Genomic DNA, 25,225 nt, shown 5'->3' with positions numbered 1-25,225 from the left:
TTTTCTTTTCCAAGTCCCTTGGACAGCCTCATGCTTGTTTTAAGAAGATGGGAACATGTGGCTGTCCATCTGGATTCCCTCTTTTCTTTGTAGAACATTTGAGTTTGGGTCAAAACCAACCTCCAGAGAGGTGAATGATTCTGTTAATGTTACTTATTCAGGTAGCTTCAGATAATGGAAGGGTGACTCATTGGTTGTCACTGGGATATAATACTTTTTATTTTACTTTATCTCACTTAGGCTGACGTTTTCCCCACATCTGCACCTAAAGATCAGAAAGAAGCATCTCCCTGGAAGTGTGCTAGAGCCCTCTCTCCCTCAGAGCACGTCACATATATCCTGTTCCAAGAGAAAAACTTGTCTGTGGTAAGCTTTTCCCTCTGGAGGCCCTTTACTTTGAAAACTAACAGCTTTGCTTTGCCCCTCCCAAGGGTAAACCTTGTCAGATGGTCCCTTAGTTAAGTGTGCCTAAGGACAAATTAACAATAAATACTTGTACAATTATTAATGGGCAACTTGATGCTCTGTATCCACTAATCCTGATGATTATATGCACACTGTGTGTTCCCTGGAGAGAAATGAGTAGAAGCTTGCAACCTGGGGTTTTTTTTTTTTGAGGAGTACAAGACACCAGTTGGAAATCTCTCCTTGAGAAGTACAAGTTTGGGTCAATGAAGTTTAAGATGTTCTTCTTCAAGGCAAATGCTTTAAGAGAAGAATTCAACAAGTGAAAGTGAGGGGGGGATTTGTTTTGGTGCTGTTATCCATGTCCTGCATGGATGTTGGGTGTTGTGTGGACCTCTGGAAGGTCAGGTGCACCACAGCTGCTTAGTCTCAAAATTCAAGGTGAGATGTTGCACTTAAGCTGTGAAATAGTAGCTTCAAGAGAAAAATCTTCTTTACAAGCTGGAAAGGAAATTAGGCAACTGTGAGGAGTAATGCAGTGTTTTGGGGAGCTTTGTTGCGCTGCTGTGTGCTGGTACCTCCTGATTGCTTTTTGGGAATGGGAAGTTGCCAGGCTTTTGGTTGTGCTTCAGACCATTGTGCCACGTTGATCCCTTCTGCCTTTGTTTCCCCAGAGGGCTATAAGTGAGTGCAGATCTCTGCCTCTTGCTGTGGTTGGCACTCACCTGTTGCAGGCCATGAAAGCTGGCTTCCCTGTCAGCCTGGAGCGAGCAGGATTGACTCCTGAAGTTCAGCGGGTCATTACTGATGTTATCCGTAATCCTCCCGTTGACTCAGGTGAGTCATATGGAAAAGACTGAGCATCCCTCTTCAATCTCTATTTACTCAAATGTTTTGGGGGGAAAAAAACAACAGCCTGACCAAGTAGAACTGGCATCCTCAGAAAACACACTGAGAATTTATCCCAGATCTTATGAGTCAAACTCATACATGGTTTTATTTTCTTATCTTTTCCATGCCTTAATCCATCCTATGCCTTAATGAGGGACAACCAATGTGTATTAGAGCATAACTGAATAAGGGGCAAGAAGCTTAAAAACTAATCAATATTGTATTTATTTTTTTCCAAGACACAACCAAAATTCAAGTAATTAGAAAACTTGTTCCTGCAAATATTGAGCTGTATCTCATCAAGATGACAATTGCACTATTGGAGAAAGAGGATAGAAATAAGTCTCAAGATGGCTTAGGCATCAAAAGGAGGCTGGTGTGGCCAGAAGGGCAGCAGGAAAAAACAGGAGCTGATCAAGCAAGCAGGGAAGGTGCCTTGTGGAATAAAACACAGGTTAGTAAAAGCAGGTATAAAACTGTTCTTGTGTAAAAGAATGTTTCCTTTGTAGGAGCAGACTTAACAGCCCTTTGCTGTTTCCAGCAGTGCTTAGTGTCTCATCTCCCCAATCCATCTCTCACTCAGTTTTGAGTAGAACTGCTTTCATCTCCTCAGAAGAATGCTCAGAGCATAAATAGAGGCTTATTTTTGGAAAAGTGTTGACCTAGGACGAGGTCAGACCTGTGCAGCTTAGCTATGACTTGTCACACACATTCCAAGTTCTTCCCTGCCTGAAAACTTGGATAAGCTGGATCCCTCATAGCCACCAAATCCAGGTCATGCCCTTGTCTTGCTTCTGTATATTAGTACCTGATCACCAACCTGATGTGGGAAGCAAAAGGCAAGGCCAGCCAGTAGTCTCTGTCTTTGGATTCCTCTGTTTAAAACTGCTGAGCATAGCCCTGATAACAAGTGTCATGCCATTAGTCTGACTCCTTGGGGACAAATCTTGGGAAATAAGGAGCTCTTTGCTTTATGAGAAAGTCCAGGATAGTCTGAGCTCTTCACTGGCCTTTGTGTCCCCCAAGTCCCACTTCAGCACCTTGTACAAATGGCACCCTGCACTGAGTGGCTCCTGGTGGGAATGGTAAAAAAAAAAGAAAAAAAAAAGACAAACTGTGCTTCTGCTGCCTGTGCTGGGAGTTCATGTCTGTTCCTTACATGTTTTTGGGCTGACTGGCTCAAATAATTTTTCAAGCCTTGCTATTTTGCCAAATTGATTTTTCTTGCATGCCTTAGTGCTATTTTCTTTCTACAATATCTGTGTCTGAGCCTTCTCTTTCCTGCAGCTGACCTCCTGGCACTCCAGTTGCCTGAGCTCTAATGACACTTTTTCCTGCTCCTGTTAGCTCCTGGAGCTAATAACAGGAATAACATGCCATTAGTAATCAAATTAATATTCTACAAATGAGTAGACTGCAAATCCGAAAGCTAATCCAAACAGTCTTTATTTACTTCTTCAGAAAATATCCTGGTTCTAATAATTCCCTGTAGCAAGCAGCTTTTAAATCTGTTAATGGATGTTCTTGGATTTGAACAGCCTGACACTGCTGCTGCTTTTACAGGGTAATTGGATCAATCCAGCATCCAAGGAAGGAGCAGAGAAAACCCATCTGCACACGGTGCCTTGGCTTCAGTAAACAGATGTTCTTACTCTAATAAAGCATATGGTAGACTTGCCATTAGTGTGGATTTTGGTAACACAGGGATGTGTAGCTGATCCAAAAATCTCAGGGTGGCTCTGCCAACCTGTGACCAAGCAGGATCACGTAAAAAAATGTTAACATCTCCGAGCCCACTGTGCTGTTGTTAACTGACGCTTCTGCTGTAAAAATGCATTTGAACATGAATAACACAACTTGCTTCCTTTCTGTCCCATGTGAAGGTTGTGGGGAGTGTGGATGGCAGCCAGGCAGGGAGCAGAAGGGCAGCAGGCCCCCCGCAGCCCATCACTGTGACCTCCTCTAACCCGCCTGCCCTCGACCCTGAGGAGGATGAGCTGTTTGCTGACTCACAGCCCAAGGTGAGACTGCCTGTAGCACAGCCCAGACCTGCTGATTCGTGTGTGGATCTTCAACAAACCAAATTCCCAGCTTCTGTCTGGGTTCTTGACTGTGCCTAAAACCTGGCCACCCCACTTGTCTCATTGATATCCTTGATGCAGTGATGCTATATTGCTTTTATTGCCCTGGCTGTGCCTGAATATCCCACTTAGACATCAGCACCCTGTTACAGGACCCTTTTTTTTTTTCCCTCAGTATATATCTCATCAGCTATCTCATGGCAGATGCTTCCAACATTTTAAGAAGACATTTGATTCCTTTTTTTTTCTTTCAGGTAGAGGGTTCTGAGACTATGCTCATCACACTTAGAATTTTTTCACTGGTGTCTATAGAAACAAAAGCTGTATGAGCAGACATTAGTGGGTTTATTGGAAAAGGAGCTTGTGTCTCTGAACAGGAACACTTGCTCTACCACTTGCTGCAGTTTGAAGCTGGATATTGTTGTGAGTGCAAGTATTTGACAGTCTTGATTCTCCCCACTGTTAGAGTTTGATTCTTAATCCCTCAGTTACTTGAACGAGGTATTGAAATTGAGGCATAACTCTTCCAGGAACAATTTAAACAGCTCCTGTCTCCAGATGAGCATGAAGTTGAGGAGTAGAGCTGTGTAACTGAGACAACCTGTTTACTGTGTGTTTCCTTCCATGTTTATTAATTTCTTTCCAGAACTCTCATTTTCCTCCCAAGAGGAAGGTGCCAGAATGGTTTGGGACCTCAGCAGCAGCAACAGTTCTACCTGTAACCCAGACCAAGAAATGCAAAACGGAAACCAGAAAAGGGATTTTCAGCTGAACGGGGAAATCAAGATGATCTTTTTTTTTTGTATCATGAGCATTATCAGCGTGGCCTCTTGCCTCCTTATAGGGGGGGGTTAAGTGCACCTGTTCTACTCTTTTTCTCTTCCCCCTCCCTTATGCTTTTTTCACTGTGTGAAATCCGATGTTAATTAAAAATCATATATATATATATATATATATGTAAATAAGTAACTTCGTGTGTGGGGCGAGAGGGTTAATGGCGGGCGGGGCCGCGTTGCCATGGCGACGCCCCGCCCGTTTCCGGGGCGGTGCGCGCGCGGGGGCTGCCGGGAGCGGCATGGCCCGCTAGGCGGCAGCGGCGGCGCGCGGGTGAGGGGGGGCGCGCGGAGGGGAGCGGGACGGGAGCGGGCGCTGGGACCGGGAGAGGATCGGGGAGGGAGACGGGGGCGGCTTTCCCGGCCTCCTGCCCGCGGGTATCGGGGCAGCCGGGCGCCCTTCGGGCCGGTGGTTTCCGGCCGCGCTGCCACATTGTCCCCTGAGCCGCTTCCCCCCCCCCCCGCTAACGCGGGCGGTGGGTGCCGGTGGCCGCCTCTCCCGCACTCCCGTGGGCGCACTCAGCAATCCCATTCTCCGCCCCTGGGGTCCCGGTGGTGCTCTGCCACCTTAGTCCTTGTGCTTTTGAAGTCCTCGCGGAGCGGGAGGAGGATGGGAACAAGAAATAAACAGCTCCGTGAGGCTCCGCCGGGAAGCGGTCCCGGCACCGAGCCTGGCAGAGTCCAGGGAGCCTCTGGACGACCCTCTCGGGCACACGGTGGGGTTCTTGCAATGCCCCGTGCGGGGCCGAGTTGTACTCGACCCTTAATGCGTCTTTTTCAACTCGGCATATTCTGCGATAAACAGATACCTCCGCTCTTGAATACCTTGTTGACCCAGACTCCTGTGTCTCGCCTCTTTCCCGTGGCAGAGCCATGGATCCCAGCTTGCTCAGGGAGCGGGAGCTGTTCAAAAAGCGAGCCCTCTCCACACCGGCCGTAGAGAAACGCCCGGCGCTGTCCTCGGACTCCTCTACCTCCAAGAAGAAGAAAGCCAAGGTAGAACAAGGGGGCTCCTCCAGCTCAAAACAAAACTCAGGTGGGTGAGAATCTGCTGTGTGGCAGCTGCTTGGTGTTCCCCACTGCCTGCCTCTTAAGCTATGGTTTATTAATGTGAATAACACCATATCTGTGAGTTTGACTGGTGGCTGCTGCCATTCTTTCTCTTAAATAAGTGCTTTTTCTTTAGAAATTTGCTTGCATGATGTGAAAAAAGACATTCCCTACCATGCATATGTGTTAAGCCTCATTGTGATGACTTGGATGAATTGCTGCTGCCAAAATAATTCATGTGAAGCTGGGCTTTGGTTTGTGGATTTTGGTGCTTGCTGGACAAGCAGGAACAGTGATTTCATTCATTTTCTCTGTCTTTGCTATGTGGGATGGGGCCTGGAGCAACCTGGTCTAGTGGAAGGTGTCCCTGCCCATGGTGGGGGGTTGGAACTGAATGAGCTTTAAGGTCCCTTCCTGCCCCAACCATTCTGTGATTCTATGATTACTTCTGGCAAGAGAGCAGCTAAAGCATTTAGCAAACTGTAAATTGAGGGGTATCCATGCATGGGATGGATTTTGCAAGGTACATCTTGTCTGGCTTGCGTGTTGTAATTAGCAGTTGTCCTTGTTTTACCTGGGAGCACCAGGGCCTCCAGAGGTTTCTGCCTGCTTTGCTCAGGAGTTGTGTGGTTTCCCTGGGATGGTGGCACTGGTAATGCACGTCTCAGTATCAAATAAGCAGTTAATAAAGCAGCGCCAAAATAGTGGCAGCATGTGCAAAGTGCACTGGGGAGAGGATTTGCTCTGAAAGCGGTGGCATTTCTTAACTGCTCTCTAAAGGTCAGATCAAATGTGAGGAGTTACTAAAAGCACAGAATACCCTGTTGTGCAAACACATGAGTTTGCACAACATGTGGCTCTGTCCTAGACTCTAAAAGAAACGACAGAGCTTAAAACAGTGGAGAAGAAAGTCAAGGATGGTGGGAGGAGTGAAGTATCTTCTGTCTGAGGGGAAGAGTAGGGAGGGTGAGTCTGTATTTGCAGCTTCTCAGGCCCCAAATAAACTTTATCAGCCAAACATGCTAAAATAAGTCAGGGGAGGCCAGTTTTCCATCCATCCCTTTGCCATGCTCTCCAAATAAAATTCTAAGTGGGCTACCCTAAGCTGTGTCTCCTGAGTGAGAGCATTTAGCAGGGAAAAAGGAATGGGGAGGCATGAAGAGGGTGGAGGGTTCAAATATGAGTCTGATCTGGAGGACTGGAGCAGATGAAGAAGCTTTAATTTTGTTTCTGTGGTTTTGTGGGCTGAGAGTTACTTTGAGTGCTTTTGCGGCTGTCAGACAATGAGCTTACACAAACGGGGACACAGTGTGGCTGGGAGGAACCACACTTGATCTTTTATGCTGCTGGCTTCCTTCCAGATAGTATCAGAAAGGTTTCAAGGTTTCTGTTAGATTTTTTTTTTATGCTGCAGAGTCCAAATCCTTTGCTTCAAAACCTGCTTTATATTTGAATTGTCAGACTGGCAGGTGCCTGTTGGCATATGGAGGTGTCAAGGGTGGGTCTGGGGAGGTGGAATAAAGAAACAAACCTCCCCAAAGAAACAAAAGTTAATATGATCAGTCCTAGTTTTGCTGTGTAGCGACTACTAAGATGATAAATGTGTGATTGTGTGTTGCACTGATAAGTAGCACCCACAGAATCCTTGCTCTGTGATTCTGTGACTCAGAGAACCTGCCCTGGTCACTTTTTGGGGGAGGAGAGGTATGGAGATCTTGCTGATCTTCAGATGACTGCATAGCTAAATCTGGCCCCTGTGTGAAGACTGACTCTAAGCTTCCCACTGTTACTACAGCGATTACTATGGCGTGATTACTATTGTTATTTAAAATCATTATTCCAGCAAGTTACTTGAAAAAATTCAAAGCTGCCTTGTTTATTCGGTTCAGATTTAGTAACTGCCAAATAAATGAAATAGATCAAAGCTGTTTGTTCCATTTTATTAATGAGCAGTAAGTCATGGCTGGGGTCTTTATCTTAAGACCTTTGTCTTGGTGGTCTTTGCCAACGCTAGTCCAGAGCCGAAATCTCCAGGGGCTGTTTCATGGGAAAGAATCATCCTGAGTCTCTAGGGCTGTGCAAGGTGAGACTTTTGCCTTCTGTTCCTTGTGCAGACACCCATTCACCTTTGTAGACCTGGAGAATAAATAGCTGGAATGAGTCCCAAGGTTTGCCATTCCGTGTGCTTCTCGGGAGGGCGTAAGAACGCGGTGCCAGCGCAGCAGAGGCCGACCGTGGTGCTTCCTGCACGCTGCCTCCCTGTGTGCAGCCGTGGTGGGCATCTGGTGGGAACGCTGCAAGTGTCCACAGCGTTTTCTTTCTGGAAAGAGAAGTGCCAATTAATTCAGTGTATCCCAATGGCTACTCTGGGCCTCTCTTGAGCTGGACACTGGTTATTCCGGGCTGATGCTGCCGCATGCAGCGGAAGGTCGTGATTACCACCGCTGATGTCTTCATCGTAAGTCTTGGTGTGGATCCTAAATTATCTTGTACTTGGGGCGTGAGCTTCCATTAATTGTGCTTATAGTTTGATTTTTATCTCAGAGCGTTCTCCGCACGTGGGGCTGGTTCTGGCAAAGCTTCACTGTTGGAAGAAGCGCATCTGAGATGAACGGTTGCAGCGGTCGTTGTGTTGTTTTGTGGCTGCAGAAGGGAGTTTGCTTCTCCAGGTGAATCACTGGACTAGCTGTGCTGGTTTGCAGTGCCCTGGGTGTCTGACGACTCCATCTCACCAACCAGGAGCAGCACCAAGTCTTCCATTGTGTCCAGATCTTCTGGAGCTTAGGCGTGCTCACCCTGAGAGAGGGAGTTGATGCATTCACGAAAAAAAAGAGGTAATTATAGGTACTGGCCATAGCACAAAGGAATTTCAGACATGGTGGACTGTGAGGTCGCTTTTTTTGCCATTTAGGTGAGTTTGTTTCCCTCCTGGCAGGACTTTTGTTTGCTGCCAGACCCCCTGTAGTGCTGTGGTTGCCACAGAGGCAGCAGCCTCGGGGCAGAGGAGTGTCCCTGTTTCTCCTCAGCAGTGGTACCACTGCAGTAGGATTTTGTGGAAAGGGGCAGATATTCTGAAGGAAGTGGGTTTCTCAGGTCTTGACACCCAGAAATTATTGACCAGGTTAAATATGGAATAAAGGGAGAACAGTTCTCTGGAACTGGAGAACTGGAGGAGAGAGAAAGGGTTAAACTACCACAGGAGGTTAAAAAAAGACCATTTTAGGGATACATTTCACATTGGCTTAATTTTCCACCCACCACTGTCTCTTCTAAAAGCAAGAAACCTATAATAAGAAGTGCTGCCAAAGGCAAGAATTCACCCAGTGCTGTCCTCTCTGAGGGGTCTCCACACCCTTCTCTCCCATGTCTTTTCTCACCCCTGGTCTGTCTGTCCTGTCTCTGTGCAGTTGACTTGGTGGGATGGCACTGCTGTGTCTTTGCACTGTGTGTGATCAGACTGTTGAGCATTTTTATAAATGTTTTCTCTGGTTAAGCAACACAGATTTATGCACACGAGGCAACATTTGTTCAGTCAGGTAGACAAAATTCTATGCTAGTCACTCAATATAAACAGCAAAAGTTCATTTAAAACAAAAAATCTTTTCTTCTCCCATAACACTGCAACAGATTGTCCTTCTGCTAAACACTTGGAAAGCCTTTGCCAATTGTTCCAGTTCACATCCAGAGATAAAATTACAACCTGTTATATTTAAGACCAAACCAAAAAAGCACGTGACTTGCTCATTTGTAAGGTACAAGAGGCTTCATTCAAGGTGTCAAACGTTCTCCAAGTGCTGGTGCTCAGTCCCTCCTACACCACCTCTGTTTCACGCTTCCTGAAGCTGTTCAGCATGGCTCTGACAGGATTGGGTTCATTCTCCAAGTCTTTCACAGTCTTGTTTTTCACACAGCAGCAACAGTCCAGCAGTTCATAGAGGAAAGCCAGCACCACCAGAGAAACCACAGTGAAGATGAATATGATCAGGATAACAAAGCAGGCAGTGTTCCAGTTGTCATGGAAAGGGTAAATTTTTTGCACTTGGAAGCCCAGATACTGGGAAATGGACGTAGTCTCGTTCCAGTGAGTGCTGTTGAGGGTTGCCATTCTTCAGGAGTTGTCTTAGCGTGCTCGCCGTCACAGATTCGGGGGCTGAAACACAAAAACAAAGCTGTTGAGGACTGTCAGTCAAGGACATGCTGTGATTTTTTTTATCACAAACTGTAAGAACTTCAGCTCAGACTAAGTGCTCGCACCTCCTACAGCCATGGATGGTTGCATACTCATATTTGCTCACAGAAGTGTCACACTCCAAATGCACAACTCTGCGATTGGTCTGGAACGTTTATTTCGGCAGTGTCTGCTCTGTGCAGGCATCACGTGGTGTGAGTTATTCAGGAATGAGGGAGCTTGGCTTCTTCATTTCAGTTCTGTGCACAGACAGAGAAGTTACAGAGATAGTTTTCAAGGTGTACAGTGGTTTCGACCGCTGAAAATCCCGTTTGTGCTGCCGTGGTCATTGGGATTTATACCAAGGAAAACCCAACCCTTTCTGAGGAGTTCTGATTTCTTATTTTCAGCTCTGCTTAACTGCTGGGGAAGGAATGTCTCCCTGGCTCCAGTGCTGTGTGTTTGCACCCAGCAGAAGAGGCTGCTTGGGGATATGGGGAGAGATGAAGCAAAAGTTGGCTTTGGTTTATAAATCTGCCTTTGGTTTATAATCTTATGTAGTAAGAATTGTCCAAGGAGCCACAGTAACTCCTGGTTGCCTGTCATGGCGTGCTGTAGGATGTCATAATAACCTTTGAATCCCTCAGGCAATTTAAAACTGGGTGTGGGAGAAAGAGATGGAGTCAGATCTCCATACTTCCTTGAGGAAATAGCCAGGAGTTTTTAGGTGGAGCATGGTGATGGTGGTGTGTACTAAAGCAGCTGACTTTAAGCAGCCTAAGCACCTGTCCTCATTTCTGTGGAATTATTTAAAAAAAAAAAGGTATATAGTGAAAACTAGGATGATGCAGCCCAACCAGCTTGCTATCTGTGTCTTACTTTTATCATTCAAATATTATACATTTTGTTCTTTATCCTTCTGTCTTTAATGGATTTAAATTGAAACAGAACACCTTTGTGGTTGAGAAGGTACCTGGCATTAGCATTCCATACAGACATTTACTGGAGCAGTTGCAGTAACTTACTGTTTCCTCTGTTAAATCTCTAACTGAATACACAAATTAGTAATCGAATATACAAAGTATGACTGAGATGGGTAGGATTAACGAAACTGTTTGTTGGTGGTTTTTTCTTAAACAAAAGTTTACAGAGAGCAAACCCAGACTAAAAATACTCCTGAGTTGAATCAGGTCCTGGCTTGATTTGGTCACAGTCTGGGAAGGAAACTCAGCCGACTTGTTTGGGGCTAAAAGTCAGGAGGGTTTTTTAAGGGGTGACCTGAAGACTTATTTGAAAATCTGTGAGAGAGAGGGCGGGCCAAATAAAAGGATTTGGAGTCCCCTTAAAGGAGTAATTAAAATAACTAGGATTTAATTGTGTATTTTAAATGGCAAGAGGATATTCTTGGGAAAAAAAGCAGTTTTGTTTCAAACTTTGTAAACAGATTTCTAAGACTGAGGGTTTTGCTGGAATCTGTAACGTGTAAGTTTGCTCGCTCTGTAAACACATGGGCACAAAAATGAACTGTTCATGTGATGCAAAATTTACTATTTTTAGTATTTTTTTTTCCATCTTGGGCACGGCATGGCTGGCCAGGCACAGTGCAGCATAGCCCCCTTCCCACTCCACAGCCACCATTAGGGCACACTCATCTTTATTCCAGGAGGTGGAATTTAATGCCTTGCTGGAGGTGGTTTGTGCCCCTTGAGGATGATGATGATTTCCTTAGATTTGAATAAAGCAAGGCAGATAAAGATTAGCTACTCATAGCTGTAATTATTCAAATACATGAGTGAAGTAGCTGTTGCTGGGTATTCAGAATTACCACAGCACTAAGGTTAATGTCCTTGAAAGCTGTCAAAAATGGGCTGTTTTCCTGCAGTTTCACTTATTTTGTATTTTGTAAGACACAGTTCAAATACACATCATCAGCCAGTGATTTGAAATCAAGTCAGCTGTTATATGTACCCAAAATGCAGGGAGTTAAATATTTAATGAACTGGCTCCTCTAATATCTGCACTGGGTTTTAATTTAAAAGCATTACCATCTTTAGGCACTGCAGAGGAGCAGCTTTATTTGAAACCATATTCACGGAGCAGAGGGAAATGACTGGCAAAAAAAATCCTTTTAATGCAGTACTGGGGAAGTCCTGTTTAAGCAACCACTGAATAGACATCTTGAGGTAAAAGCATTTACAAATCTCAGATGGGTTCTAACCTGTCCGTTTGCCTTGTGGCTGCTCCGATATTCCAAAGGTAATAACACGCCACGGGATTTTCACCCTACCCCGATATAACACATTCCTAGAACAGGTTTCTCGCACATCCACGCACACAGACCTCTTTTAGGCAGCCTAATTTACAGAATACCCCCTGGGAGGTGGCATTTCTCACGTTTCAGGTCTTTGTTTTAAGGAAAAAGCCTTTCACTGGCGTTTCTCTAAAAACACATAGAATCAATCGCGGGCAACGTGAGGCTGCAGGAAACGAGCCACCTCCCCTGCAAGGATGAAATCCATTTTGTTTACTGAATCTTGGCTGCTGGTGTTAGCTTTGCTGTAAGATGGAGTGGTCATCAATTTTCCATTAGTGCACAGATGGTGAAAGTGCTTGTCTGATTGTGCAAGACAAGCTCCTCCGCGTTCAGCGGGATTAAACCCTGCTCAAAAACCCAGGGAAAAATCACCCTGATTCCAAGCGGCTTTTGCAGGTTCGTAGCTTACAGGCATATTTTCTTTCAGTAATCGAGATAAACCTAAGAGAATGTTATAAAATGATACACACCTACCTCTTGTGTGAAAGGATGCTGCGAGAGCGCCGTTCTGGTCCCTTTTTTTAGTGCAGCCTTATGGCACAGCTAAGATGGAGCTTTCCTACCATTGGCCGGAGCACGATGCTGCTGACAACTTCCTTTGTGCTCATTTGCATCGAGCCCTCAACCCCAGGAGTAAATCATTCATAAATATGACTCGTACAGTCTGGAATAAGAAACAAAACCCTGCCCCGCCCCTGTTTTTTGGGACCTGACGAGCTCGTTAGCAGCAGAGCCCGCGCTGGGAGTGCAGCGGTGGCCACGACCCTGCTTTGCTTTGTGCTGGAGTCAGCCATCAGACCATGACGTTTGAAGTGTTAATATCTGCAGATTTCCAGCCTCCCCGTGTGCTTAGATTCCCCTGTCATGAACTGTAGCAGGCTGTAGCCAGGCAGATTAAACAAGATAATCTTCCCGATTCAATTGACAGAATAAAAGACATGATGGGTTGTCTTAACCGTTCGTGTTACCTCTGAATTTATTTTAATCACTTCACTGTTTGAAGTTACACATATGATTTTTATCTATTTATAAAATATCCTGCATAGACATTAATTTTTAATGTTAAAAGGGAACCCTGCGGGGGAAAATCCCTACAGGATGTCTTTTCAGAGGAAGCTGGCTTTTGTTTTTCTCCCTTTTTTCAGTCTTAATTTAGTAACCAGAATAAAATGTTCTTCAGCAGTTGGAGTTGCACTGATTCTTCTACGTTAATTTTAGAATTGTTGTGCTATGTGAAGTCTCTAACACAATGTCAGCTACAGAATTCTGGTTTTTTCTCACCCTCCACTGATTTTTCCACGGAAATAGTAGGAGCTCAGTCCCGTCAGATGTGCTTAGAAATTACCAGTGGATTAAAAAATTCCCGTGGTGATGAAGAGATGTTCTTTTCCTGGAGTAGCTGAAACTCCAAAAAGCTGTTGCCATTAGGTTTGAGCAACCCTGTGCTGGTAAATGGGCCTGTGGCTTGTGATAGTGGTTTGTGGATATTTGTGTTTAATGTGCTGTGCTAAGAGCTGAAGTTAATGAAATGGTCATTAACGACCTCGCAAGAATTTTTGAAACAAAGTGCTAAAGATTTGACAACAAAGGGGATTCCGAATTGTTGTTCCAGTGGTGCAACACACCAGGTTGAATTGTTTTGAATTTATAGAGGTCTGTTTAATAAATTTCTCCACTACAGCTACTTTAAACAGTAAACAAATAATAAAAAAAATCACAACCTTCCTTTACCTGCTGTGTAACCATTGAATGCCTTCTGGGAAGAAGGGAAGCTTTCTGCCCCCATCTCAGCTATCTCAGTAGAGCCAATGCAGTGCATTATTTCAGCCTGGATTAATGTAGTGTAAATGATTATGGGATGTTAAGCCACTGAATTAAACATGTTCTCTTATGGTCATAACGCAGCAGTCACTTGCTGCTGTCTTAAAGGTCAAGTCTCAGGGAACTTTTTATTTGTGGAGCTCTGCTCAGAAATGTTCCAGAGCCGTGTCCTGGAACTGGATTTGGATCAACACGTGTGCTAGGACAGAATCCTGAGGGTGCCTCCTCCTGCCACGCACCTTTCTGTCTATAGATGTCATTCTGAAACCTTCTGAAAGTAGAGTGAGAAGGAGACAGAGCTCAGAACCAGCAGGGTGGTGTTGAAGCATCGTTAAATTGTTTGTTTTTTCCCTTTGTAGATCACAGCAATGGATCATTTAACTTGAAAGCCCTTTCAGGAGGCTCTGGCTACAAGTTTGGAGTCCTTGCTAAAATAGTGAATTATATGAAGGTATGGTGTTTTGGTATAAAACTACCATGTTTTTAAATACTTTGATTATTTATTCTCCTGTGGTAGCTGAAAGATGCTGAATATTTCAAACTCCAAAATTCTTTAACTGCAAGAGTGAGAATTTCAAGAAACTGCTTGTTAAATTTGAAGTGCTGTCAGTAAACAAAGTTGTCAGCACATTGTTCCATTACTGAAATCCTAATTGTCCCAGGTCACTTGACTACCAGGGTAATGGGTTTTGCTTGCAGGAGTTGCAAGCTGCTGTCAGCTTTTAGAATTGATGACCTATTGATCAAGATGAACGTGTAATTTGGTGCCAATGTTAGTTACTTTATGATAATTGAGTTGCTGAATAAAGTGATTACAGAGCTCTAATAGATCCTGTTTACTTTTCCAGACTCGGCACCAGCGGGGTGATACACATCCATTAACCCTTGAAGAGATTTTGGATGAAACACAGCATTTAGATATTGGACTCAAGCAGAAGCAATGGTTAATGAGCGAGGTGAAGAAAACATACGTTTAGATTTTAATCAAAGATAAAGGATTATGATAAACCTGAATCATATGCATTTATTTAATTTCAAGCTCTATATGCACGTGTTCCCTCCTTAAGGAACTACTTGGATTCACATCAGTGTGAATCTTGTACCTCTCTGCATAGTAAAACTAGGATGGTTCTACCTAATACAGACTGTAGCATTCCTTTGTTCTGGGGAACAGAAACCTCCACTCTGGCAGTGGTTTTTGTGAGGGAAGCTTGGCTTTGCTGAAGTCTTCCAAAAGGTAGCTCCAGGTTGCTTCCAAAATGAACCAGAATATCAAAATGGAACGAAAAAGCTCCTCCTAAGAAGTGTATATAAAATTATCCCTGTACTTTTGCCAGATGACAAGAGGTGAACAAATACCCTGCAGCACCAAAGTTGGGTACCTTCTCTGTGTTGAGATGAATTAGGCCTAGGCATAACTAAATCCAAGGATTTAAAATAATTTTCAGCTCAAACCTCCAACCTTGGAGCTGTAAAGTGTGGCTGATATGCTCAAAACCACACCAGAATAAAGCTAATGAGCGTGTGCACTTTTTCAAAGTTTAAAATTTCTGTCTCTGTTACAGGCTCTAGTCAACAACCCGAAAATAGAAGTCGTGGATGGGAAGTATGCTTTCAAACCCAAGTACAACTTGAAAGACAAAAAGGCTCTGCTCAGGCTCTTGGACAAGCATGACCAGCGAGGCCTGGGAGGAATCCTTTTGGAAGACATTGAGGAAGGGCTGCCCAACGCACAGAAAGCTATAAAGGTGAGGAGCACGTGCAGTTCAGCCAACCCAGCCAATTATTCTACATCTTACATAGTTTGTGGTGCCTTTTGTAGCACAAGATTTGCATCCCTTGTTCCAGTCGGAGACCTTATGCTTGAGAGTGAAGTGATTTTGAGTTGCTCTTTTGCATTTGTTTTCGAGGCTTTAGGGGACCAGATCATCTTTGTTAATCGCCCTGATAAGAAGAAAATTCTCTTCTACAACGACAAGAGCTGTCACTTTGCTGTGGATGAAGGTGGGTGCTGGTTTAGGTAGGTTTCCCTGGCAGTTGGTTTGAACTCATCTGAAGCAGCTCTGGGTGTAAGCAGTTTTCAGGCGTGGCAGTCTTTTAAGGTGCTAATGAAATATTGGGTGTATCCAGATGTCAGGAGAATGTTTATATTATCACAAGGCTAACAAAAGCAACGAGTCCAGGGGTAATATCCTCTGATTTATGATGGATGCATTGGAATGTGGCATCAGGAATCCAGCAGTTGTCTTCAGGGATAGCGGTACATGGGACTAAAAACCACCTGACTGTGACTAAAATGGCATCTAACATTTTACTGTGCAAAGGGCAGCCAAAAAAAACCCCAAAGAATGGCTTGTGGGTGCAAGATTTTTGTTGGTTTTTTTCCCCAGTTAATTAACCATGTGCCTTTTATTGGTGAATGCAGCGAAAAGCCACTAATGGAACAGAAGGAGGAAGCAAAGAGGGAAGAGATGTAAGCAAAATTCCTGAAAAGGGGTAGTTTACAACTGGGAGGAATGAGAGCACAGATGTGGGGTAGTGCTGCTGCCCAGAGCTGGGGTAGATTTTGGACTTCACAAGTGCAGCGTGTGTTTTCTGTGTCACAAACAGTGGTAAAACCCTCTAGTGCAATTTTGTGCTCAGAAATTAATTACAGAAATCAGGGTGTATTCCAGTAGTGACATTGATGCCAAAATCAGGTACCTGTAAGTACAGAAAGGAGGGGACAGTCTGTGTCAGAAGATCTTACTCTAAATGACTCAACAGCACTGGACACTTTGGTAATTTATTGTTCTGGTAACATGCCACATAAAGCCATTGCATCGTATAAATATAAAGTAGACGTGACATCTTAAGCATTTAAAAATATAAAAAATGCTTCAGGATGTTGAAGTGAATCTCCTTAAGTGGTGATTTCTGTCATTTCTTGATAATGGCAGCAGAACTATATGTGAAATGCAGAATGCATTCACTGGGGAATTTCTGACTCCCAAACGCTTAGGAGTTTACCATGAACATTGCCATCCTGTTCACATAGTGCCTCTTCAGTCCCTCAGCCCACAGCTTTTGGGGGTCTGAAGATGGCCAAAACATTTAGAAACCAGTGCTCTTGCAGTAGCTGTTATGACAAAGCTTTTAAGTTTTTAGCAGCCACTGATTGTCTCACAGTCGTGATTGCTGAATGTTTCCTCTTGTGCAATCTTCTTCCAGATAACTGGAACACAACCATCCTTGTTTAGGAACAAACAGTGCAGGCTATTGCTATGAGAGGGAGGAAAAGGTTAAAAAAAAAAACCTTTAAAACTACTTGAAACAAAGTGTTTGAGTGGTTTGTCTCAACCTCCTGCTGAAGGAAGGCATTTAAGTGTGTGTCACAAAAGGATCCAGCCTGCAGCGTTTGTAGTTCAAGGTGTCTCTGCTTCCTTTTATCCGCAGGTGGCAGCAGCTTCCCATCTGATCCAGAAGTGATGTTCTGTTGTTGTTGTTCTGTTCCTGCTGGTTTTGGTTTTCCTTTTGATGCTTTGTTCGGAGAGGGAGCAGGAATACTTTCTCTTTTTGTGACTGTTGTGATCTGCCCTCATTCGCCGCAATGCTTAAACCATCCCTGAGTAGGTTCACTCATTGCAGCTGGAACAGGTCCTTTTCCCCAACTGTGTTATCCTGAGATGAAGAAAACCCATCCTTCCCGAGCACTTTTGCTTTAGGATTCTTTCCAGAGCACCAGAAGGGTGTCTCCAAGGGAGCCACTGGCAGGATTGTCTGTGTGCAGGATGAGTTATGACACGTCTCTGCCTTAGCAGTGCTGTTGCAGCTCATTATCTCCGGCAACGTTAAAATGAGGTTTTTAGAAGACTGCAAAATAAGCCTTGAAGTGTTGGCAGAGTCTTTGATCTAGCAGCTGATGACAGTTCAAAATATGTTTCTAGTTTAATGTTTATCCTTAGAAATAGGGGCTCTGTGCTCCTCGGTGCGTGGTGCTGCCGTTTGACACTCCAGTTCAGAACGTGTGTTGGCTGGGATTAATATCCTCGGAAAGCTGGGCATCCTCTCCCACCGCTGCCTGAGCTCCATCGGCAGGGAAAGAGGAGCTGCTGGGGCAGTTTGGATTTCCTTGCCTGGAGCAGTGGGAGGACCTGCTTTCTGGCAGTGCCTGCCTCTGCCCCTTGATGGCTGAACAAGCTTTTCTTTCTCCCCCTGTGAAAATAAATCCCAATGTACCGCAACAGCAGAGCGGTGCCTATATATCGTGATCTCAAGGGTACTGGGGAAGGTTTTAGCAGCAAGGAACAGCTTTTGTTCTTCCTTTTATGTGATTAGCCAAGGAGGGTTCAGATTGCATGTGTTCCTTCTGGACTTCCTGGCTAATTAATCTTCTGTCAGTGGTGTGGAGCTGAAAGCGTTTATAAAAGCCGGGCCAGATTTCAGGTGCTTCAGCCAAGTCAAGCGCTGCCTTTTTGTGCTGGGGCGAAGCACTTTGCATGTGAACCAGGCTTTCACCCCTGTGCTGAATGCTGAAAGGCCAGTCTGATTGCCTAACTGCTAGAGATGGTATCTTTCCCAGCTGAATGCACTATAGGAAGTATTTGAATGCTAAAAAATTCGGATGCTTAATATGCGGGATTTTGAAATTCTTCCTAAGCACCTTTGAAGAGATTTAGAGAATGACCAAAGCCTCTTAAATTTAACAGCATAAAAATTGCTTGGGATCAGTGCTGACTTACGGCTCTGGTGGTCCAGGGACAGCACAGATTTAACATTAAGCACCTTTTCCTTCTGGTATAAATCCAGTGCTGCGTTCCCTGGGACTTTTAGGAAGCGGGACTCCGTCTTCCCCTCTACTCAGTCGTTTCTTCCCTTCTGCCCTGTTATTGTCTGTTCTTGTCCTGTGCTAAGCTTTTGGCTCAGCTCAGTGAAGATTTTTAAGCTGGTTTTAATCTCTGGCAGATTTTATTACCAGCATGATATGTCAGTTTATCTCCAAAGCCATCTCAACCTTTCTGCAAGAGCAGGTGAGGCAGTGAGAAGTGCAGGATAAGCTGCTCCAAAGTCACCACGCAGTCATTTACCCATGACTCCGTTCCCCAGATGTAAGCATTTATAGGAAGGAAGTGTCTTAGGAGTATAATCGCTCAGGGAATGTCAGTGCAAATTGTTTTCATTTATGAGGCACCTTGTGATGCAGTAAAATGGAGGCAACTGAGTATTTGCCCCTTGGAAATTTCAGAGAGAGAAGGGGTTTGCAAAATCTTTGTTTTGCTGCCTTCTGCTTAGCTGCATTTTGGTTTCTGCTGGTCAGAGCTCTTTGTTTTAAGTCTGTGCATGCAGACATCGTGTTGCCGGAGATGTCATCAAACGCTTAAACTGGCTTTTCAGTCAGCTCCTGGTCTCATTCCCTCCTCTCATTACTTGAAAGACCAAAATTTAGCTCTCTGGAGGAGCAAGGGAGCAGGCTGCCTTGGGACTAGTGTTGGTTCTGTCAAGCTTCTGAGTTAAAATATTTTAGTGATCAAATTGCAAGATACCACAGATAGGATTTGTTCCTCACACTTACCTCAGTGCTGGGATCACAGCTTTCTGCCTCTTGCACGGGAGTCAGGACTTAAAAGCTCTGTGGAAAATGCAAATCTCCTTGAGGGTTCACAGCACCTGCCTGGCTTTGGCCAGAAACTCGAGGGAATTTTCTCCCCAGGGGATTTTTTCTGGGCTCTGTCTTGTCAAAGCAGCCTAAGCCATAGGAGAGATTGTCAGCTTGCCTGAATGCAGCCTGCTGCGGGCAGGTGAAGCCTTGCTTTTTTCCTTCCATAACCATTTTACACTTGCTCTGGCTGATCTATAAAATAATTTAGTGGCTCTGATAGAAGTGTATCACCTTCACCGTGGTGTGATGGTGTAAAAATCAGTTAACAGGACACGGAGAAGGAAAAGTGAATGTGCTCTGTAACTATAATGGCTACACACTGCAGGAATGTGTGCATCCCAACCTGCTCTCCATGCCTGGCTGGAGCAGGCCAGCATGTGGTGAGCTTTCTGTTCCAACAATGCCCTTCCTGCTCCTCAGCCCAGCACTGATCTGCCTGTTCCCTGTCGTCAGAGAAAAGAGAGACATGGTAAAAAGTGGATCCCGTGTATTGAAACCTTCCCTAGGAGCTGCCTTCTGTCTCTGTTTGCTCTTCAGACACACAGCAAAGGGCCAGGGTGACAGCATTTCAGATCTTTCTCAAGGAAATGGGGAGAAATCCCTTCCTATCTCAGGTCAAGGGTATCGTTTTTGAGGTGCAGAAGTACCGCAGCTACAAATGCAGAGGGTTGTTTCTTGAGAGCTGCAGTTATTGCCAGCTTTTCCCACAGGCTCTCATATTTCAGAGAGGATGTCACAATAATTCAGAGAGTGTATTCCCAAGGTCTAAACTTTCCCTGGCTGATAGAGGCATAGTCCTTGGAGACTTAAATCTGACAGGTAATGAGGAAATGGTTCAGTGCCGGCCATCCAGCTGCTCTCTTTCTTCAGGCCTTGCATTTAGCCCAGTGTCTGGTGTTACATGGAGTCAGTTGTTTGATGAGATGATGGATGGCTGTCCCTTCCCTTTTAGATGGCACCCTAAATGCAGACAGCTCATATGCACTGAAGGGTGACAGCTCCGTGTGCTTCTCCACCTTTATCCTGTGCTTTTAGTTCCAAACCAATCCTTCAACACAGAGTATTTCCGTGTCGTTGTGACTCACCCTTTCCTGGGCAATGAAGTGTTTTAAAGCCCTACATGGAGCTCCAGCATGGGAATAAGATGCTTTTGCAATTGCTGCAGTCAAAGCAGTAGTGCTGAAAGAAGCCTGATTTATGAAGGAATTTTTAAATGGAGTTGCAAAATAGGATACAGTGGTTCTGGTGGGGCCAATTAGTGGATTAAATTATCTGTATGTAAAGTCCATTTTAGCTTTGCTCTTTTGGTTCTTGGTGAATGTTCCATTCATATTTTTTGGCCAGGTTGAAAGGGCAGATGTGAAACTGGAATGATGGCATAACCTCTGCATTACAAGAAATGCAGAACACTGTAGTTAGATATTAACTGTGATCTGCACTTGTGTGCATGCTGATCCTTGAAGAGCTGACCATTTATTTTCTAGTGTTTAATTTTTCACTTCTGTTCCCCAGAAGAATGTAGACCAGTTTAACCTTAAGGACCTATCCTCAGCTTTTTTTCTTTTTTAAGAACCAGGGCGTATTTGTCCATATATCCTGAACTCCAATGAGGACACACATCATCTGTGTTTGTTTCAGGATGTTATAAATAAGAGTACAAACCTTTTCCACCTCCTGCAGCAGGATAAGGTGAGGAATGATCTGTGATAGCAGGCACTGCCAGCTATACCAAAAGCCTGGAATCCCCCTCAGAATGGATGAGCAGACAGAGAATGTCTTGACTGCAATGTCATTCCTTGAATTAAGGGGTCTGGACATTGATCCCGGGGTGCTGTAGAGCCTCTGTGAGACACAGGCTGAGCGCTGGCTCCCTGTAACCAGAAGTGGTGTTTTGACAAGATTTGGTTCTCTTCATAAATGCTGCATTACCAAAAATGAACATTGTCGTTCCTCACCAGTGAAATTCCTCTCTTTTGTTTCCTGGAAAGCTGGAACAGCTCCTTACTGTTGGCAAGGGGAAGAAAAGAAACACCTGAGACTTGAAGCATGTAGGTCCATAGAAAAACAAGGAGCATTAGAAAGGGAATTGGTCCAAGTGCAGGAACCAAGCTGGTTACCTACCTACCCTTTTTGTACACTGCCCAGAGCTGGTGTATCCGTGGCAAACTGTCCCTGGAGCATCTCATCCCTGGCTGTACAGGACAGATCCTTAAGAATGCAGGAGTTGCAGTTGTTTTGACAACTGTATACTAAATTTATCTGGAAATAAAGGGGAAAAATTTAATCTTGCGTTGCTATGTGTGCCTCGTGTTTTATTTATAGTTTGTTAGCCAAACCTGCTGACAGGATGTATCTTAACTCCCTGCCTGGGGAGTGAAGGGAGGTAGGATCGTACCAGCCGCTGCCTGGAGAAGGCATTCCAGAGGCTCTGTGAAACTTTACGTGAGGCAGAAAGTGTGCAGGCAGATGGCAGCTGCTCTAATTAAGACTTACTGTCTCTGTCTGTTTTCCTGCTGCTGTGGTTTTTAAGGTGTCTCTCTTCTTTTTAACACCGGAGGAATTTTAGTAATTTATTATCTGTACAGCACTGGCGTGGATTATATTACAATGATAAATAAGCTCAGGCCCACTGAAGTAAATGACTTGAATCCTCAGTAAATTGGGCAATGGGTTGACAAGTCTCCCAAGACACTGGCAGCTGAAGATGTATAAATGAAGTTGCCATTTAGGTTTTTTTCCCCATCACCAAGATCTGTGAAACTGGTTCGCAGCCTACACAGCTCTAGAGATGCCAGGCAAAAAGAAACTCCGTAGCAAATAAACATGAAAAGCACAGGTTGCCTGCGGGTGCTCCTGATGCTGGAGTGCAGTTTAGCTTGAGGGTGTTCTGTTGTTGTTGTTTTGTTGGTTGGGGCTTGATCTTTTTTGGAGTTTGGGTGTTCTTTGGAAGTGCTTTCAGCTTTTGGAGTGGGTAAAGGCTGTGCTAAGTGGGTGCCTGCTGGCAGTGACAGACTGACAGTGTTTGAAATCAAGGGCTTGATCACTGCCATATAAAACCAGGGTTTGTTTGGTCTTTCAGAATTTCAGAAGCTGTGGAGGAGCATTCCCGTGGATTCTATGGATGAGGAGAAGATAGAAGAGTATCTGAAACGACAGGGTATTTCTTCCATGCAAGAAACCGGACCAAAGAAAATAGTAAGAGATACAAATTGCACATCTCCCTGGGAGATTCCCCCTTCCTTATCCCGCACTGTTAGTTCCAGAATGTGTTGGTGAGCCTGTGCACAGCTTTGTGTAGCTCTGGAAAGTGTGTCCAGTTTTAAAAAGTTGCAAAAACCAGTGCTGCAGCCACCAGTCAGTGATTTCTGTATAACTTGTTTGAGACAGTGTAATTAATCCAAGCAGCAGCATCAGAAAGAGGGTAGACACCAGAAATCCCTGTCAGCTCCTAAGTGGAAGCTTCTGCTTGAAGCTGATACATTACGGGTAGAAGTATTTTGGGAGAAAGGTGGTTTGGTTGTTTTTTTTTTTTCTTTCACTTTTGTGCTAAATATCTTTGAAATCCTGATGGGATTCTGGATAGAACTGTGGGACATGTACCTGCTTCTGTAACTGTGTTGGGAGTGTTTGGAAAGTTCACTTACGAACACTGGCTCTACTACTGTGCCTGGGATACTGAGACTCTGCTCTGTCCCCAGGGTCATCTCCCTGCCTGGATTGGAACTGGATGCTGTTGCTTCTTGCCAAAACAAGCCAGCACCTCCCTTCCCTGCCCACCCCTGGTTCAGGCAGAGCTCATCTTTCACAGCACCGATGACCAGCGCAGCGTCACGCACCAGGTCAGATGTCACATATTTCCTGACTCCTGTTTGTTTCTTCTTGCAGGCTCCCATTCAGAGGAGGAAGAAACCTGCTTCTCAGAAGAAACGTCGGTTTAAGACTCACAATGACCACTTGGTTGGAGTATTAAAAGATTACTCTGATGTGGTTCCTGGCAAGCAGTGAGCGGTTGAATTCTGAAGCGTGTTTTTAGACAGGGCTTTTTGCCGCTGGGGCTCGGTGTCTGCTCACAGAAGGACTGACTGTGTATAATAATGTGATGTGTTTCCCCCACCCCAGCAACTGCCGAGGTGAAACAGGTCAGTTTGAGAGCAAGTATGAGCTATTAAATGTAGAGGTTAATCTAATTAGCTGTTGGGAAACGTTTCTTTAGAGTAAGAGATCCTCACTAGTTGTCTCTTGGCTAGGGTGGTAAATGGTGCTCAGCGTGTAATGCAGGAATTCCTGCTCAGTGCTTAACTCTGCTTTTACATTGCTTAATGGTATTTACCTGGAATTACTTACAAGGGGCTTTCTGGTGGGATTGAATACAGCATTTGTTTTACCTGTTTCAGGAAAACCTTTTCTTCTGTAAAATCACTGCAGGCAAAGTTTCTTTCACAGTCAAATACACCCACGGTTTGTATGCTTCTTCCTCGCCAGGGGAATGAGCTTTTCTGAAAAGTCAGTGATGTCTGAGACTCAAACTCAGAAAACTCCCTCTCCCAAAATCCCAGCGGGCTGCAGGATGGGATGCAGCCACAGTTCCCTAATGCTAATCAGGAATTGCATCACACTGTCGTGGGTGCAAGTGCGTTACACGTTCTGCTCTATGGCCAGGAGGGAAATAAAACAACGGTGTAATACTGAAGCTTTTTTTTTTTTTTAAGTAATAAACTTACAATGCTGGTTTCCAGTGTTGCTTCCTAAAAGAACGAGAGAATCAGCATCTTTTGTGCCTGTTTTCCTTTTCAAGGAGGTAAAGGAATCTTTGCTGTATTTTTATCTTCTCAGTGGCTTATTGTTCTGGGCTAATGGTGTCATCTTTTTATCGGTGTTGGTTGGGGAGAGGGGAGGAACCACCTTAAATGAAAGCTCCCTGTAGCTGCCTGATGTTCTGTGCAGCACAGCCCAACGTGGATCGTGGCCAAATTATGTCCTTTTGATAACTTATTTTTATGTTCCGAACCAGAGTCGGTCAATGCTGATATTGTTTTCGTGGCGCTGCGGGAGAGGAGCAGTTTCCCTGCGCTTCCAGGGTTAGGATCAGAGATAAGAGAGGTGACTGCAGCCCCCCACGGATGGCAGATCCCGTCCCTGCTGCCCCTGCACGAGCTCCTGGCTTGCTTGATGCACCCGGGGTTGAAGCAGAGGCCGCCGGGCCTGGGCACGTGAGCAGCTGAAGAATGAGGCTTTGTTGCTGTTGCACTGAACGAGTTCTGTCAGCTTGGGGGAAATGTGCTGCTGAAGTGCAGCATTTATCCTCCTGATTTTCAAGGCTGCTCTTTTGAGAGACAGACAGTGCTCCCAGCGTTGCACATGTCAGCCCTGTTTAAAAGAGTTGCTAAATGCCGTTAGGAGGTTTCTTCTATTATTTTTTTAATCTATATATATTTCATGCCTTTTAAATATATATATTTATAAAAGCATGCTGCTCCAACCAGTTTTGAAACTGTTTTTCTTTCCTGTATCTTCCAGGTCAGCACAAACAATTCCTCTTGGAGCTTTTTAGTCTTCCATTACAGCTCTGCTCTAAGTACCACACTTGCAAAACTGTTCACCCCTCTTCTGTCATCTTCACTCAAGAAAAAAAGAGTTCCCTTCCATCTGCTGTGATTTTTTGAGCAGTGATTTTTTTGATGGTGGTGCCGGGACAACAGCAGAGCTCTGAGTTGCCTTTCCTACCTTTTGGGGGGGTTTATGGAGTAACTTCCCAGTCATCTCGTGTAGCATTGCCCTTTCTCTCTGAACCAAAGCAGGTTTAGAGAGTAAGGTAGACTGCCTGCTTTGTTTCTCTGCTCAAGTGATTAAGATAATAGAGGAGTCTAAAGAAAATGCCTCCAGCCACTTTAAAAGATTAAAAATATGTTAGGTCCAAAAAGGGAAAGCAGGAAAGCAAGGCTGACTGTGAGCTCTGTGCTGGCATTGTCAGGCTCCAGTGTTCAAAGGAACAAAACAGTCCAGGTGGTGTCCAGTTGGAAAGCC

At 44.7% G+C, this 25,225-nt stretch overlaps 3 protein-coding genes across 5 annotated transcripts in view; 2 read left to right on the top strand and 1 right to left on the bottom strand.

Annotated features, from left to right (window-relative positions):
* Nucleotides 1-4,323, top strand: part of WRN (WRN RecQ like helicase) — a 31,007-nt gene extending 26,684 nt beyond the window's left edge. The window contains exons 31-35 of the mRNA XM_051770589.1: nucleotides 241-366; nucleotides 1,080-1,242; nucleotides 1,536-1,750; nucleotides 3,180-3,317; nucleotides 4,024-4,323. Of these exons, the coding sequence (XP_051626549.1) occupies nucleotides 241-366; nucleotides 1,080-1,242; nucleotides 1,536-1,750; nucleotides 3,180-3,317; nucleotides 4,024-4,149 (768 nt within the window). The 3' untranslated portion in view covers nucleotides 4,150-4,323. The remainder of the gene's footprint in view (nucleotides 1-240; nucleotides 367-1,079; nucleotides 1,243-1,535; nucleotides 1,751-3,179; nucleotides 3,318-4,023) is intronic.
* Nucleotides 4,324-4,414: 91 nt separating this feature from the next.
* Nucleotides 4,415-23,936, top strand: GTF2E2 (general transcription factor IIE subunit 2). Of its 2 annotated transcripts, XM_051770594.1 has the most exons (8): nucleotides 4,415-4,484; nucleotides 5,080-5,246; nucleotides 13,923-14,014; nucleotides 14,412-14,519; nucleotides 15,129-15,311; nucleotides 15,474-15,567; nucleotides 22,281-22,396; nucleotides 23,087-23,936. In XM_051770594.1, the coding sequence occupies exons 2-8, from the start codon at nucleotides 5,084-5,086 to the stop codon at nucleotides 23,204-23,206; spliced, it is 876 nt and encodes a 291-aa protein (XP_051626554.1). In that variant the 5' UTR covers nucleotides 4,415-4,484; nucleotides 5,080-5,083; the 3' UTR covers nucleotides 23,207-23,936. The 2 variants fall into 2 exon arrangements, with proteins under 2 accessions (XP_051626554.1, XP_051626555.1); XM_051770595.1 differs by lacking the exons at nucleotides 22,281-22,396; nucleotides 23,087-23,936 and adding an exon at nucleotides 16,999-17,035 and having other exon boundaries at nucleotides 15,474-15,583.
* SMIM18 (small integral membrane protein 18) lies at nucleotides 6,469-13,056 on the bottom strand. Of its 2 annotated transcripts, none has more exons than XM_051770602.1 (2): nucleotides 12,213-13,056; nucleotides 6,469-9,410 (listed from the first exon to the last, which is right to left on the bottom strand). In XM_051770602.1, the coding sequence occupies exon 2, from the start codon at nucleotides 9,363-9,365 to the stop codon at nucleotides 9,072-9,074; it is 294 nt and encodes a 97-aa protein (XP_051626562.1). In that variant the 5' UTR covers nucleotides 9,366-9,410; nucleotides 12,213-13,056; the 3' UTR covers nucleotides 6,469-9,071. The 2 variants fall into 2 exon arrangements, with proteins under 2 accessions (XP_051626562.1, XP_051626560.1); XM_051770600.1 differs by having other exon boundaries at nucleotides 12,217-13,056.
* Nucleotides 23,937-25,225: the final 1,289 nt, after the last annotated feature.

The sequence above is a fragment of the Manacus candei genome, unplaced genomic scaffold (genome assembly GCF_025592945.1).
Source record: "Manacus candei isolate 608988 ecotype Guabito, Panama unplaced genomic scaffold, ASM2559294v1 h1tg000120l, whole genome shotgun sequence".
Classification (NCBI taxonomy): Eukaryota; Metazoa; Chordata; class Aves; order Passeriformes; family Pipridae; genus Manacus; species Manacus candei.
Note: the sequence above shows the minus strand (reverse complement) of the source record. Positions and strands in the feature narration are given on the sequence as shown.

Coding starts and splice junctions, on each gene's coding strand:
- GTF2E2 (XM_051770594.1), top strand. CDS start 5,084: ATGGATCCCAGCTTGCTCAGGGAGCGGGAGCTGTTCAAAAAGCGAGCC. Junction 5,247..13,922: donor CAGCTCAAAACAAAACTCAG/GTGGGTGAGAAT, acceptor TTCCCTTTGTAG/ATCACAGCAATGGATCATTT. Junction 14,520..15,128: donor AGCAATGGTTAATGAGCGAG/GTGAAGAAAACA, acceptor TCTCTGTTACAG/GCTCTAGTCAACAACCCGAA.
- SMIM18 (XM_051770602.1), bottom strand. CDS start 9,365: ATGGCAACCCTCAACAGCACTCACTGGAACGAGACTACGTCCATTTCC.